Source organism: Idiotropiscis lumnitzeri, chromosome 8 (assembly GCF_059441095.1).
Source record: "Idiotropiscis lumnitzeri isolate Australia: NSW breed Sydney's pygmy pipehorse chromosome 8, RoL_Ilum_1.0, whole genome shotgun sequence".
NCBI classification, from domain to species: Eukaryota; Metazoa; Chordata; class Actinopteri; order Syngnathiformes; family Syngnathidae; genus Idiotropiscis; species Idiotropiscis lumnitzeri.
This window is the reverse complement of record NC_142398.1, coordinates 6,799,872-6,815,770: the sequence shown is the minus strand read 5'-3', so window position 1 is coordinate 6,815,770 and position 15,899 is coordinate 6,799,872. Positions and strand designations below refer to the sequence as shown.

General features: G+C 37.6%; 1 protein-coding gene across 1 annotated transcript; it reads right to left on the bottom strand.

Annotated features, from left to right (window-relative positions):
- Positions 1-458: 458 nt before the first annotated feature.
- LOC148331882 (PDZ and LIM domain protein 3-like) lies at positions 459-13,874 on the bottom strand. Its single transcript, XM_088302955.1, has 7 exons — positions 13,620-13,874; positions 5,499-5,650; positions 4,581-4,656; positions 3,900-4,087; positions 1,712-1,839; positions 1,288-1,399; positions 459-776 (listed from the first exon to the last, which is right to left on the bottom strand). Exons 1-7 carry the CDS (start codon positions 13,710-13,712, stop codon positions 605-607), a joined length of 921 nt encoding a protein of 306 aa, XP_088159081.1. The 5' UTR covers positions 13,713-13,874; the 3' UTR covers positions 459-604.
- Between the last annotated feature and the right edge of the window lie 2,025 nt (positions 13,875-15,899).

Below are 15,899 nucleotides of genomic sequence, written 5' to 3'. Positions count from 1 at the left end.
AATGTAGAAACAGAAGTATACGTAAATGTTGAATTTAACTTCAAAGTACATCAAAAGATGGTTCGCTGTGCATTTTTTCTGATGAAAAATATTCTAGATGGTGATGCTGATAAAATTAATAATAACAATACTTTACAAATTAACGTTAACAAAGACAATACTGTATATTTGTGACAGCAGCAAACTTATTTTTATATTGAATTGTAAATTAATTTTAAATATGGTGAGTTTTTATTTCGTATTTGTTTTTTAAATGGCGTTATAGTTTTGGTTAGTTTTCAGGGCACTTTATTTTAATTATTTATTAGTGTTAGTTTTTTTTTAAAACACTTAGTCTTAATTTAGATTTAGTATTAGTTTTCAATTTAAAAATGTATGTATGTATGTAGGTATGTGTGTGTATATGTGTGTGTAGGTATGTATATGATTGAATAAAAAAATAAAGAAAGATAATTGAGTGCAGGATGAGGCGACTTTATTGAGTCACAAACAAGCAATAGGGACAATGGTAAACAGAACGTGATGTGATTTAGGTGGTTGGGAAGGCAGTGACCAGGCGGTGTCCCTCAGGGGCGGTGAGTCCCATCCTGGGCGCGATCTTGAACTAAAGGTCGTGACTCTCGGGCGGGGGCCTGCTCCTGGCCCGGGCGTGGGCCTCGCAGTACAGCTGGCCCTCCACAAAGAAGTAACCTTTCTGCTTCAGGTTGATGTCGCAGTCGGCGCACACGAAGCAAGTCGGGTGGCGGAACTTGTCCCGAGCCTTAACCACTGTACCACTGGACCAGTACAAAAAAAATAAACACATGAAATGACACAATAAACAATAAAAAAAAATAAAAATTTAAAACGCAACAATTAGCATTTGGCTGTGTGTTTGTGTAAATGTGAAACTTTAAAATGTAACTAATCAATCCAGCCTTTTATGCACCATTGATTTATGATTGTGTACATTCTAGATGCTTCATCGCTGTCCTTTGAAAAACATGCATGTCCAATATTGGCAATTTTTTCCCGTTAGCGGCATGTAACGCAAAAGCTTCATTCATGTAATATAAAAAATATAAAACAAAATGGACACAAGTGATTTTCATAGGACAGCAACAATATGCTTGGTGCTGATGCTTCATGATCCTCCTTTTTTTTTTTTTAAGTGCTTTGCTGCTAGCTTGTGTCACCACATGCAATTGCTAGCCTTCTCGGTAACATGGCTTGGTCCATATCACTGTAATATAATAATCACTTGTAAGGTGACATAATAGAGTATATCGCCTGTTAATGTGCACTCACACGATGCCATTTCCACACTTGTCACAGATGGGAAGTTTCTGCAGGTTTCCGGCAGGTGCGTTGGGTTTGGTAGTGGGCGCCTTCACTGTCCTGGTCACAATCGGTTTGGTGCCTGCAACAATAGACGCCACACTACATTTCATCAGAATTCATAACGTATATTCAATTATATCATACTGTCACATTTAATCATTCAGTATTTGTCTACTGGCGAAACACAAAATATTAATTAGCTACGCACCGAAGAATATAATATTGTATAATATTACAATTAACAGAATGACCATTTAAAATCTAAACATCGAGTACATAGCTAGTACAACATCAACAGCATGGCTCATACGTTATATTCCTACAAACTGTATTTGATTGTAGCCATAAAATTTCAACCAAATGCAAAATGGACTTTGTCCGCGAAACTAACCGTCGCTCTCGACATATTCCTGCAGCGCCTTGAAGGATCCAGACTGTCGCGGTTGTCCCGGTTCTTCATGGTCATGCTGCAGCATGCGATATACGTCTGAATCCTCGATGTTAGTCAACGTCCTCTGGCTGTGAACACGAGCGGCAAAAAAGATGTTAGCAGGTCACATATGCATTTTTAAAAAATAACTATATATTATTTGTGTGTGCGTGTCCACATAACGGTTAATCTAGTAAACGAAAATGAATGAAATAACTCCAACTAAAATTGAAAAAACATTTCCGTTGACGAACTAAAGTAAAAACTAATACGATTTACAAGAATGAAAACTAACTGATAGTACATTTTACATTTGAAAAACAAAAAAAACAAACTGAAACTAAAACTAACTAAGGCGGCACGGTGGCCGATTGGTTAGCACGATGGCCTCACAGTGAGAGACAACATCGGGCGTGGGTTCGATCCCGGTTCCGGGCATCCTGTGTGGAGTTTGCATGTTCTCCCCGTACTTGCGTGGGTTTCCTCCGGGTACTCCGGTTTCCTCTCACATTCCAAAAACATGCATGGCAGGCCGATTGAACACTCTAAATTGCCCCTAGGTATGAGTGTGAGTGTGGATGGTTGTTTGTCTCTGTGTGCCCTGCGATTGGCTGGCAACCAGTTCAGGGTGTACCCCGCCTACTGCCCGAAGATAGCTGGGATAGGCTCCAGCACCTCCCGCGACCCTAGTGAGGAGAAGCGCTACAGAAGATGGATGGATGGATAAAACTAACTAGAATCCTCGAGAAAATCTTCTGTGTTGTCCTCTTTGGCAGTTAATTGAATACACAGGCCTATGGGGTTGATTTTAATCGCATTTCTTTCAATATTAATGGCATGACCGTTTACCGAAAGAAGAGAAGGCCTGTTGGGAGTTGTAGTTCTCTTAATGTTTGTCACACTGAAGCGACATCATCAAGTAAAAATAAATGAATTATCTGCAACATCAAACTGATTTATACCAAATTATACTTTCCGTATTGTGCATCTCTCATAAAGGATGAGATGTGCATATCAACAGATTTCATTTCCAAAACAGTTTTGATTACATTTTTGATTTACAAAGTGTGATTTTTAGAAATCCCAATATGTTCAAAATTGTTATTGAAGGAAATAAAATATAATGACCATACCTGCCTGAACACATTTTTAAATGCAAATATACATTGCGGGACAGTGTCACAGTCAGCCAAAAAGAAGACTGTCGTGATCAACATTTCCTCGCTTGCAAGTAACCGACAAATTGTAGGTTACAATGAATGCTCATCGATCACGTAAGGCGTGCAAAAGACATCAAACAATGCGTCATCCATTCTGCCCTAAAATGTCCACCTGGCACATCTGTCGACATACTAAGAGCAACTCCGCATGCCTGGCACGGCCCATCTAAGCAGGAAATGGCCTGGAACAACAGATTTATTGCTTCTTCATCAGGCTACTTGACATCAAAGCTTGAATAGATGTATATGTATGTCGTCATAGCGACGCGTCGTATAGCAGACGGATGACTGAAAGACTTGTGACCGCACTGTAAGGCTGACATGGTTAAAGCGAGAGGTTTTATGTAACATTGAGCACGTTTTGAACATTAACACAGTGGAAAAATATAACCAAATAATTCAAAACATAAAGCAAATCAAAGTTAAACAAAAATTCTCCCCAAATGAATGTTCAAAATATGTGCTGTGGTAATTTTTGAAAATTAAAAATATGCGGTATTGACAAATGTTCTTTTTTTTTTCAGAATTTTTGGCAGCTAAAAAAAGGGAAATATTTTAATGATTTAGAGAAATCATGATTTAAAATGTTCCCTTATGGGCTGGGGATTTTACTAATGAATAAAAACAAAATCTGGATTGATTAAAAAAATGTTTTTTCTTAAATAAAAAAAATTAAAAAAAAAAAAACAAAGAAAAGGAACTGAAAATTTTATTTCTTCAGAAATAAATAAATTAATAATTCTTTAATAGTATATAGCATTTCAAGCAATGGTCTACTTTTTACACATGGCTGTCAATTCTGCTGACTTAAAACAATGCCTCGCAATGACAAGACACTTTTAAAGTCTGACTCTTAATTCGCTAATAATTAAAATTAGGATTGATTTGTTTTTTTTTTGTTGTGTGGGAGAAATGTGAAGCACATTGACCTTTCGGGCCTGGGCTGCACAAATCCCTTCATCTGACCCTCCATGGCGTCCTGGATGTTTCCGGAAGAGTAGAGCCCGATGGGCGTGTTGTAAGTGGTACTGACCACCTGACGCGTGTCGTCGATGTTGGCTGCCGCCACGAACGGCTGAGCTCGCCGGTTGTGGGCTGCGCCGATGGCCTTGTACTCCTGCGCCAAAGGTCAAAAGGTCAAAGTCGTCAAACAAATAAAAAGATGGAAACAATTCAACTGGGAAGTGAGGGTACTACAGTATATTTACACTTGCCTCCAAAAGTATTGGAACTTTGTTTTTGGTATTTCCTGAAGACATTTAGGATTCAGATCAAAAGCTGAATATGAGAAAAAAGAGAAATAGAATTCCAGCTTTTATATTATATAATAAAATTTACATTTTCAATGTGTTAAACAACTCAGGACAGTGCATCTTTTTGTTGAAGACACCCACTTTTCTCGTGAGCTAAAGTATTGCAACATGTGACAAAAGTTCCTTTCTATTGTCACAGTTGTTGCTTTTTGGATTGATTGCTTGAACTTAAAATTAGAATTAAACAAAATAAAAATTAGATAGTGCTTGTTTTTTGTGTTTAGGATTTACCTGTGAAAACTGCCAATACTTTTGGAGCGGACCACAAAGCATGATTTCACTGCTATTTCTACTAACCTGTGGCTCGGCTTCCAGGTTGACCTTAAAGGGGCTGTCCTCTGTAACCCGCGGCGACCACAATTTAGCTTCAACTCTAAAAACATCACAAATAAGGTCAGACCATTATAAAAGCCAACCAAACAAAAAAAAAATTATGTTCAGCTTTTCTGTTGGATTTTTCCTTTGCAATTTCAAGAACAATTGTAAATATTAGGAGGTTATTACTATTCTTGGATTTTTTTATATTTTCTTTTTACTAAAAAAAACTGCATTGATTTTTTTCCCCTTCAATTTTTCAAATTAAAAACAATAAAACAAAAGTTAACAATTTTTTAAAGGTGATCTTGAGCTACTTTTTTCTTTTTCTACTTTAACATGTTTATTTAAAAACTTTTTTTTTTTTTACTTTTTTTCCTCTTTGGCCAATAGCTTGTCGGACGAGTAATATTTTTGTATTTTTTGTACACTTAAAAACATTTTAATAATTATAGAAATTGTACCAAATTATAAGAATATCATGACAAATGCATTCTAAAATATTCCCAAATTAAGTTTTCTTTTTAAAAATACATTTGTGAACAACATTCTCTTAATGTAGCTTCTTCAATTGTTAAAAACAAAAGTCTTAAAATAAATCTTCACCACAAAAGGGTAACTAATTCCCCCCCCAATTTTTTTTTTTTGGGGGGGGTTGGAATGAGTTTTCCTCATGACAAAAATGAGAATTACTTTATTGCTTGGTTTAAAACGTCAAACAAAAAGAGAAGATTGTTTTGGGATAAGAATTAAAAAGATAAAGATAAAAAAAATATAATCACTCGCGTGGATTCTATGAAATACATCTGAGAAAGAAACCTAGAAAATGTGTGCTGAAGGATCAGAATTTGTAGCCACGAAATATGTACTCAGTCTGTCAAGTGACATGAGACCACTCACCTCTCCACGGTGAGCGTGAGCTGATGGGTGGCCTCTTTGATTTTGTTCTGCGCGTCGCAATGCAGCATGTCAGCGGCGGATGCGCCCTCGATGGCCACGATCAGGTCGCCGGCGCAAAGGTTAGCCACGGACGCCTTGCTGCCGGGTGTGATCTACCACGGCAGGAAGAGGAGACTGGTCATGTTGGGCAATCTCGTAAATCATTCACTGCCACTCATTTTTTTCCGATCATTCACGACTCGCCGAATACTGCGTTTTATAATAATATAAGTAATGAACCTAACAAAAAGAAAGAATAGACTGTCTTCTGTCTCCTGAATCAGTGGCGGAACACGGGTTGGGTTCAGCAAAAGCACCTCATTATGATTAAAATTCTGAGAAATATGCCGTGAGCAACACTGACTTTTTTTGAGGCCGTTTGATTTAGTTTTATTGTAATTAGTAATTATGTAATAAGTAATTATTGGAATCTTGTTATATGCACTTGCAAAAAGGTTTGTAGGGGAAAACAACAGCCGATGTGCAAACAGCGCAATACACCAGCAAAATTTCATCTGTCTCGACAGCCACATCATTTTAGGATGTGGAAAGTAAAGCAAACAATGTTTCAGCTTCCTTGATTCTTGAAAAAATCTGTACCAATATTTCAAATTGTCTTCTGTTATAAATGACATAGCTCTATTGCAAGTGTGTTTTTCTTGGGAGCAAAACTCTTTTTACAGTAACTTGAAAAATAGTTGAACTGACAAACTATCATTTTTGTCTTTTCATTTCAAAAATAGTTCTGTGAATTCTGTATGCTATTGACATGCATCTTCTTGCACATAATTGGTTCGATTCACATTATTACAATTTCGACATATTCAAAAACTCAAAATTTTCAACCAAGAATTCACCATTTATTCCCAATGGGACATTCAACATCACAAATTCACATTGTTCCCATTTCAAATTCAAAACATTCGGCGGATTGAATTCAGCAGGAACAGATTTCAACTTGACAAAAATTCCTTTTCACCAAAAATGTAAAATTTCCTCCATGAAATGTCCCACAAAAAAAAATCTCTGTTCATTCCCACAGTCAACAAAACAGGTTCACATCATCTTTTCCATTTGATATTCAAAACATTCATCACTTTGAATTTGGATTGGGAATGATTTTAAACACACCAAAAATTTGGATGTCCCTCAAAAAAAATCCCCTTCATTGTTATTCCTCATAATTTCAGAATTCAATCTCAATCCATATCCACATTATTTCATTAAATATTTCAGCATTCACACAAATTGTAGCAAAAACTGTAACTACAATGTGGACCGGATCTTGCTTCTCCCCAGACTGTGTCAGACAGTGTCTGCGATCAGATCACAGAAGCCTAACGAGAGGTCGCAGAAGATCAACTCAAAGGTTGCCAAAGAACATTCTGGCTACTGATGCACGGGGGCGTGACCTTATTACATTACTACACACACACACACACACACACACACACACGCCCCAACGCACGCACATGCTGATGTCATGTGACTATAAATAAGGCCTTGAAAGTGGATTCCAAAGAGGGAGTGCTGATTTGCAGCACACATCAGATGTTTTCCCGCACGGAATGTCAGAAACAGGCAGAGTTTTTTCCTTTTGTTTTTGTTTCTTTTGTATCTTGGATTCTCCTATTTGACATGTGCAAAATTTTCTTTGTATATTGCCACCACCGTCTACAGATTTCGTCTATTTTGTGTTATTTTTAAACCTCCACCAAGGATTTTCCTTCACTTGCTTGTATATTAGCAAAAAAAAAGAACAAGATATGTCATTTCAACAGAAAAAAACGACATGATTACGATTTCTACATATATTTATACGATGGCAAAAGCAATGTACGATGACGATATGATTTCTACACTAACTTGTTAGCAAAACTCCAATACAAAAATAAATGTTATCAAAAAAATGACACGCAGTATGATATACAATTTTGATAGAAACTTGTTTGTTCACATTAACTAACAATTTTCACAGAAACTTGTCAGTAAAACAGATTTAGGATATGCGATTAACATTTCCAAAGATATTTGCTTGTTAGCAAATACTATTTATAATTTTGACAAAACAGGATATTCAATATTGATTTCCTCGGATATTTGTTTATTAGCAAGAACTTCGTCTGCACTCTGATTTCCACTGAAAGATTTTAGCTAGTATAAATTGTACGCTATACAATTTCCACAGAAAATTGATTTGATGACAATTTCCACCGGGATTTGTGAGTTAGAAAAAAAAAACAATGCTCGATATACGAGCTACACCAAAAGTAGGCAAAACTCTCGTTCAGGCATCACCAAATGGCGGATGATTCGGACCGGACCCATGGCCGCTCTACGATGAATTTTTTCAGGGCGCATTCGCAAACGTTGGCGCTGCAATTCTAGTTAATACGGAAAAGGCGTCACTGATTTGAGCCAATCAGATCTTTTGTCTACAATCCACTGCCAATTGCGCAGCAGACTGGAAGAGAGTGCTGCTGACAGTATGCTTTGCTAAAAAGTTAGCGAAGTCGATGCGTCTTGTTTTAAATAAATGGACGGAGAAATTCAGTTTCGTTCTGGCTGCAGCCAATTCAAAACCAGTGTGCATCATATGCTCCGAAACCGTCGCAACATTGCGAAGCGCCACAACCAAACAAAGCACCGCCCTTTTTTTTGCAAAGTTATCCGCTGAAGTTTGAGGTGAGCGCATGCAAAAACATCGAACTTCGAGTGCAGTACAACAGATTTTTACATTTTCGTTTACATCCCAGCGGCATGCAAACGAATATTCAGTAAAAGTATCATGGATTTTGGGGAAACATAAAAAACGTTCAAGTGATGGGGAAGCTGTGAAGGAGTGCTTAAATGCGGTTGCACAAACATTATTTAAAGGAAAACACAAAGCCCAGATGTGTGAAATAATCTACCAAATCCCAATGGCCCTGACTCCGTTCCAACCCAGATTTAAGTCATTGGCAGGGCAGTCACAAACTCATTTTTCTCATTAAGAGAAGTTAAAAAAATATTTAAAAAAGTGGTGTTAAAGCTCATTTTGATTTAGTTTTTCATGAGGACAGCCATTTTTATTGATTGTGTACTGAAGATGTTGACCTGGTTTACTTGGATAATTAGGCTTTCCGTTTTTTTTTAGGCTGATAACTCTTTGATTTAAGAAAAAAAGGTAAAAGATGTTAACTCAATGCTTAGCACTTGATATATTTCTGCAGGAGATATTTTATAGTTTTTTCTGGAAGTAGCACCCTTAAATTCCTGGAGCCACATTTTCTTGAATGTGAAATAAACGCCTTATATTTGTTTGACTGGCAAAGGTGTTTAATGGGAACATTGCTAAATATTTAGTATATAAGTGCGCTCTGTTGAAAATGACTAAATATTGAAACTATATAAAAATGTACACATAGGCTCGGCATTAAGGGAAGTTGAACTTTGGTTCGGACCTTTTAATTGGAAGAAATTTTCATCGTGGACCTCTGTGACTTTTAATTGAATACCTCTGCTCTAGTCCAAGTGTTGGCAAGAAATAACTTACGGTTCGAAATTTCCACAGATAGTTGTTGTTTAGCAAAAATTACTTTTTTACAGAAATTTCTTTGCAAAATCTCTGAGGATATACGATTTCATTAACAATTAAGCTCCATCCCTTCCATCCATTATCTGTAGCACTTGTCCTCACAAGGGTCGCGAGGGGCGCTGGAGCCTGCCCCATGCCCGTCGTCGGGGAGTTGGCGGGGTACACCCTGAACAGGTTGCCAGCCAATCGCAGGGCACACAGAGACGAACAACCATCCGCGCTCACACTCATACCTAGGGGCAATTTCGAGTGTTCAAACGACCTGCCGTGCATGTTTTTGGAATGTGGGAGGAAACCGGAGTACCCGGAGGAAACCCAAGCAGGCACGGGGAGAGCATGCAAACTCCACACAGGAAGGCCGGAATCGATCCCTGGACCTCTGCACTGAGAGGCCATCGTGCTAACCCATCATCCATCGTGCCGCCCCGACTTACAATATCACAATGCCAAAAACATATAACAATATAACAAGAAGAATTTTCGTTTGTAAAAATGACTTTTCAATTACAGATGGCACTTACCACACAAATGTGTTGGTTAACAAAAAAAATCTTGATGAATTGTCTGGGTTCCATTAACTCGTTAATTGGAAAAATAAAACATGATTTACAATTTCCAAAGAAACCACTTTCCAAGCAAAGTCTATTTCTGACATACGATTATAAATATGAATTCCACAGAAACTTGTCGGCCAAGGAGAGGTGTAAACACAGATATCGGATGCAAAAAAAAATAAATTAAACTTCAATTTCATTAAATTTAGTAACCATGCAGAAAATGGATGAATGAAGAACCAGAAAGAAACGTAGGGTAAATCCAAGACAATTTGTTTTTCAGATGATATAAAACGGAATCTCAAGGCCAAAATGCAGACTTACTGTATTTACGAGGCTTTGTTCTCACTGTCATGCCGCCAAAATTAGCATGCAGCTGCTGAACATGAGCTCGCATCTGGCAAACAAATAAGGAGATGTTTCCTCAAGGGATCTCCAAAATAAACACCACTGCACACCGAGTATATTCACAGCTATATACTTTATGTTCTGCTTCAGTTAGTCAGTTCATTTCATTCACATTGTCCGCAAGGTGGAAATTTGTCTTTTGTCTCCAAAACAAAAAGAGAACGGATCAACAGGAACAGGACAAACACCAACAAACATCTTAAAGACAAAATGCAGGACAACTGTGACATATTCAATAACAGGCTGGCCTAACCACACATATTAATATTCAAAGCCCTGATGGAATTTAGAATAAAGGCGTTATCAAATAGGTTACAGTTTGCTTTTGGTACTTTGTCACGCCAACCAGAAGGGGCGAGTTGAAACTCCATGCAAAGTGGCGACAGGAATCGTTTGCTATCTTCATTTTTTTTTTTTATCTTTAGCACTTCCTTATTAATTATTTTTGTGTCTTCCCAATGATTTTTAGGCAATTTACTTTTTCCTTGTTAAGATTGCCCTCACACATTGCCATATGAAAGGTTAAGATTCCTTAGAGACTGTTTCCATAATGTTCTTGCTCAATCTGAAAGAGTTGAACTTGCAAAGTAGACGGAGGCGTTGGTTACAAGATTTTAAAATGTGGTCAGTGAAAGTAAGGTTGCTGTCTATGAAAGTGCCGAGATTTTTAAAATGATTTACTCTACAGAGTGTTGTGTAATTAGTAGAAGCTACGCAGGGTTCTTTTCAAGGAACAACTATCTCCTGACTTTTAGTTCCCTTAAACTCTAAAGAGCGAAATTCACATCACTTTTGGAGAGAATATACATGTGCTCTTTCATATGTTTATGAAATGGGAAAGAAATAAGTCACAACTTTCCAATGGCGGAACAAAACTGTTTATGCAATTTTTTATTTTTGCCCAAAATTCTTCCTTTTATCTTCGGGAAAAAAAATCACCAGACCATAACAGTGAGTGAAGTAATTAAGTTGAATAGAAAGTAAGAATAATAAAGAAATAGCACAAAATTATTGGACTTTTTTTTTAATCTATTTTTAAAATGAATAGACTTTTTTATTATTTTATATTAATTATTAATATTATTTGATTATTGAAAAATCATTTTGAAAAACATTGACACACATATTTTGAATTAATAAATGCTGTTTTTTTAAACATGACCAAACAAAAAAAACCCAAACATGTATGAGTTTTGCTTCTAAAATTATTTTGATTCTTTGAATGTCTGCATACAACTGACAATAAAGCCTAATGTGCAATCAAGTTAAACTTTTTTTTTCCTGGACATTTTTACTTGTTTTGTCACTCGTAAGTATCAAAGAAAAGCCCATAGCCGCAAAAATAACCCAATGTCCCAACATGGTTTAAATATCATGTGTCTTGTAGAAAAAATGGGAGTCGTATGGCAAAACCTGGCAGAATATTAATTAGAGTGGTGTCAAGCATTCACACAATTAAATTGTGTGTATATTGCTTTAAGAAAAAAAAAAAAAGAACTCTGCCATCACTTGTGTTTACATTCTCCTAGCGGCCCATAAAGACCAGGAGGTGATGTTCCTGTCCTAAAAAGGCAGTGGAGGCACACACACACATGCACGCGAGTGCACACACACGCACACACACGCACAGAGAGTGGCCTTGAAATGATGGCTCCAGTTGTTCCTGATGTCTTTTCCTAAAAATAGCAGGCGGGGGCTGGTGATGGATTAGAAGATCGAATCGCGTCTAAATTGTTGTAATGTTCCTGCTCTTGTGTCACTCTTCACGCCGAACACGCTGCAAATGTAGTTTTCAACTTGCGTTATTCATGCCACCTATTTGTTTTACCAACGTGAGACTTTTGTTGTATCACTTCCCAAAAAAGATCTTTTCATCTTGTCTTCTGGAGGCCAACATAGCTGGTGTACAAATATAAAGATAAAGATAAAGATAAAGATGTCCTTTATTAGTCCCACAATGGGGAAATTTGAAATATTATGTAAGGATTTTTTTTTTTTTTTTTATACCACTGTATTTCAGACCGTATCAGTATTGGGAATCACTCTTGAGTACTCACTGATATCAAGTACCGAAACTACTAGTACTTATGCTACATAACATTTTAATCAACACCTTTCTTGTCTTTTTGACACACATGATTCACCAATGTGTCAAACTGCCAGATTTTTGGGGGGGGCATCCTTAAATCCATATCCGATACCTGGTATCGATACTCGCCCATCCTGAGTCTGTACTTCCTCAAAAAATGTATTGTAAACATTTCTGTCTCCATTTCAGATAGACACAATGCAAACATCCACTTGCACACACTAAAGAAAACTGGCTTTGCGTTTGTCCATTCACTTACATGAAAAATGTTGACCTTGTCTGACCACCAAGGGAGACATTTTAATATCATTCTGTCCATTCACACACACACAATATGTAACCATCTGTCTGTCCATTCTCATCCACACAGCATTCAAAAAGCCATCAGTCCATTCATGTAAAGGCGATATAAACAGTCTGTCCCTTCACACATGACATTACTCTCCGTCTCTCTATTTACATATTCATTATGGAAAATACCGGAGTCCATTCATTCATAGACGCGCATGATGAACGTTTGTCCATTTACATACACAACAGAAACGTCCATCTGTCATATTCATATATTTTAAACTATGAGTCTGACCAATCACATACAGACATAATGTAAATATATGTGGCTATCCATTCACACACATGATGTAACCATAGACCTGACTATTTACATACAAACAGAATTTGTCAGTCCATTTATACACACTTCGCAGTCCAGACTAGATTGGGATGATGGACTTTGGAGTGTCTTGTCATATTTTGATAAAGTCTTATGTATGAGTAATCTGGTGGATGGGGGGAAAAAAGTCTAGACAAATTGCCAGGTGTTTGTGGAATACAAAAGACGAGACCAAGATAAAAGACTCCAAAACATTTCCCATCGTTAATGTGACCTGCAATATGTGCAACTTGTTTGGGACAAAAAAGGGGGTTGCACAAGTGTGCACACCCACCCTTTTATAACTGGGATGTAGCTATGTTCAGAATGAACCAATCACATTGAAACTTATGTTAAATGAGATTTAGCAATTCAAAGTGTCTATTTAACCCCAAATAAAGTTCAACAGTTCAAGAAGGCTTTTATTTGACATTTTTTAATTTTTCCTTTAATATATTTTCTTCTTTTCAATTGCGTTGCTGTCTTACATTACATGAAGGGATGATTTATCTTAGTCTCAAATACTTAAAGCACCACAATGTGGCACTGGGCCAGGGGTGTGTAGATTTTTCCACTGCATATATATGTGTGTGTGTGTGTGGGGGGGTGTGGGCGTGTGTGTGTGGATGTGAGAGTGTAACGTAAGCTGCTATTTGTATCTAAGCCTACAGCAAAACACATTGACACAGGTGCAAAGTCACACCCCTTTCTTGCAAGCCCCCAACCCACCCTCATTCCTTCACTTCCATTGAAACTTTTTTCAAAGATTCTAGAAAAGAGCAAAACATTAAATCTGACTCACCCTGGAGATGGTCAGTGGTTGGTTGAAGTCCTTGCCACCCACCAGACGGAAGCCCCAGGGGGCCGGCCCATTCAGGACCACCTTGAACGGCATTGCCACTTTCAGCGGCGACGTCCCGACACACTGAGGGGAGTCTAAGCGTGCAGCGATATCAAAGGGCAAGGGAGGGGCTGGCTGGAAGGGGGTCGGATGTGGTCCCACCCCTCATACAGGAACTCCAATGGTCTGTTATGGCTTTATGTGCCATTATATGTTTCTTATACTTAACTAAGTGAGAATGAGTGCCCCCACCCCTCCACAAGACCCCCCCCCCTTTCCTCCACCAAAAATCATCCCCAAACAGCTCAGTCTGGTATAAACGTCCCTCCAGCCCCCCTCTTCACTCCTCTCCTTTTTTGGTCTGCCCATCCTTGCTCAGAGGTCCCGCAGGAACATTGTGGACCAGCCCCCTCCGCACCAGCTTGGAGGGCTGCCCAGCATCCTAAAATCCAACCCTTCTAAAAAAAATTGTATTACGGGGTATTTTCTTAATGTTGTTGCATTTGTACTGTTCTGTTTTTACATGTAAAAAGAGATGATCATCTTCCAGATCAATCATACTATTGTCAATCAAACTGCATGGAGCAATTTAGCATTTGCAAGGCATTCAATGGAAAATTTTAAGCCCTCCTTTACTGCCATAAAGTTATTGTAGAAGTTTTAAAGCAGCATTTAGGCAAAAATAGTGATCGCTAAATTGTGGTCCAGGTTCGTCCACAAATATGAATGAACACAGAAATGCCGATGTGATTCTGGTAGCACCGGAGCTAACGCAAATGGCATTGACTGCTTGCTTTGTTTGTCCAACACTGAACACTCGTGTTAGCACTAACACTAAAACAACGTGACACAGTTTTTTATTAAAGTTTGTAAATTTACACTTATGTTAGCACTCGTGCTATAATGTAATTCCACTTCATAATTATTTTCTTTTCTATAATTCTATTGTTAGCACTAGTGAAGGCGTCTATATAGGCTCGTCACTCAGAATTACAATACTGTTAGCAGTAATGCTAACACGAGTTACTGTCCGATTATAGCTCCAAATGCTATAGTGCTAACATATTGGCGATACTGTTTAATTTCACTGGGCAACAGCAAATTTAGAGATGGTTTAAGTGCCCCTAAACGTATTTTTGATGCCAATTTTAAAAATGTCTACTTTTTTCCTAAATCATCAGGTTTTTGATATTGTAGCGACCATGTAAATAGTTAATAAGTTCTGTGGTTTCCTGTTCTCTGGAGAGGCTGTGAAGGCAACAGGGGGCTGGATGACGGAAGGCTGGACGAAAGAAGCGAGAGATAGGAGACGGATTTTTAACTGACTCGAGTCAGCGTTATGTTGGTTGTCTCGGCATGGTTATGGCCAACAGTAACCGTTTTTGTCAATAAAAGAGTTTGTTGCTCGATTGCCGCTTTGCCTGATTTCTTCTACGTTACAATATATTTCATTTTTTTTTAACCTATAAAAACGTGCAATACGGATTTTACCATGCGTTTTATATTTTTATTTATAGCTATGAAGTTTCAGATAAAACAACAAAATAAGACATCTGTTGCTGAAGTTAACCCTCAAATCATAAATATTACTGAATGTATTGCTATTCCATATTGTAATATGAAAATTTGATGTGCTAGAGAAAAAAATTAGGGCAGATTGGGAATCTGCACAAAAAAAGATAATTAAAAAAAAAGTTTTACTTGAATCTCTGAATAAATGTTGCAAACATTTGTTGACCAGTGTTATTTAAGTTTGTACAACTCCTAATTCTAATGTGAGCACTGGTGCGACTACATCATGGAAATAACACTCGCACAGATGCTACCAACAATTTTTATGACTAAGGCCGTAGGGTCGTGGCAGAAACCATACCGAAATAGCGGCCGGAGGGCAGGGGACTGACGGGCAAATAAGGGTCAAGTGTCCAGCTCCGCAAATGACACTGTCAATGATTTATTTTTTTTAGTTTGTACAACTCTGAATGCTAATGTAACCACTAGAGCTAACAGAATACATCACTGTTGCAGTCGTGACCCTGTGTAAATTTAATTCATTTAATTGAAATAATTTATGTTAGCACTGTTAACCATTGGGTGTTGTACCAACTAAAATAATCCAACAATGCTATCCAGGCTGTTCACCATTATAAAGAACACCAAAGAAACGCAGCTGCGTTTTTTGTGAAACCTGTCACATTGTTTTTGAAATGAGAAAAATGACAAAAAAAGAGAACAGTAAAA

Coding starts and splice junctions, on each gene's coding strand:
- LOC148331882 (XM_088302955.1), bottom strand. CDS start 13,712: ATGCCGTTCAAGGTGGTCCTGAATGGGCCGGCCCCCTGGGGCTTCCGT. Junction 5,651..13,619: donor AACCACTGACCATCTCCAGG/GTGAGTCAGATT, acceptor CTGCCGTGGTAG/ATCACACCCGGCAGCAAGGC. Junction 1,840..3,899: donor GTGCAGCCCAGGCCCGAAAG/GTCAATGTGCTT, acceptor TCGTGTTCACAG/CCAGAGGACGTTGACTAACA.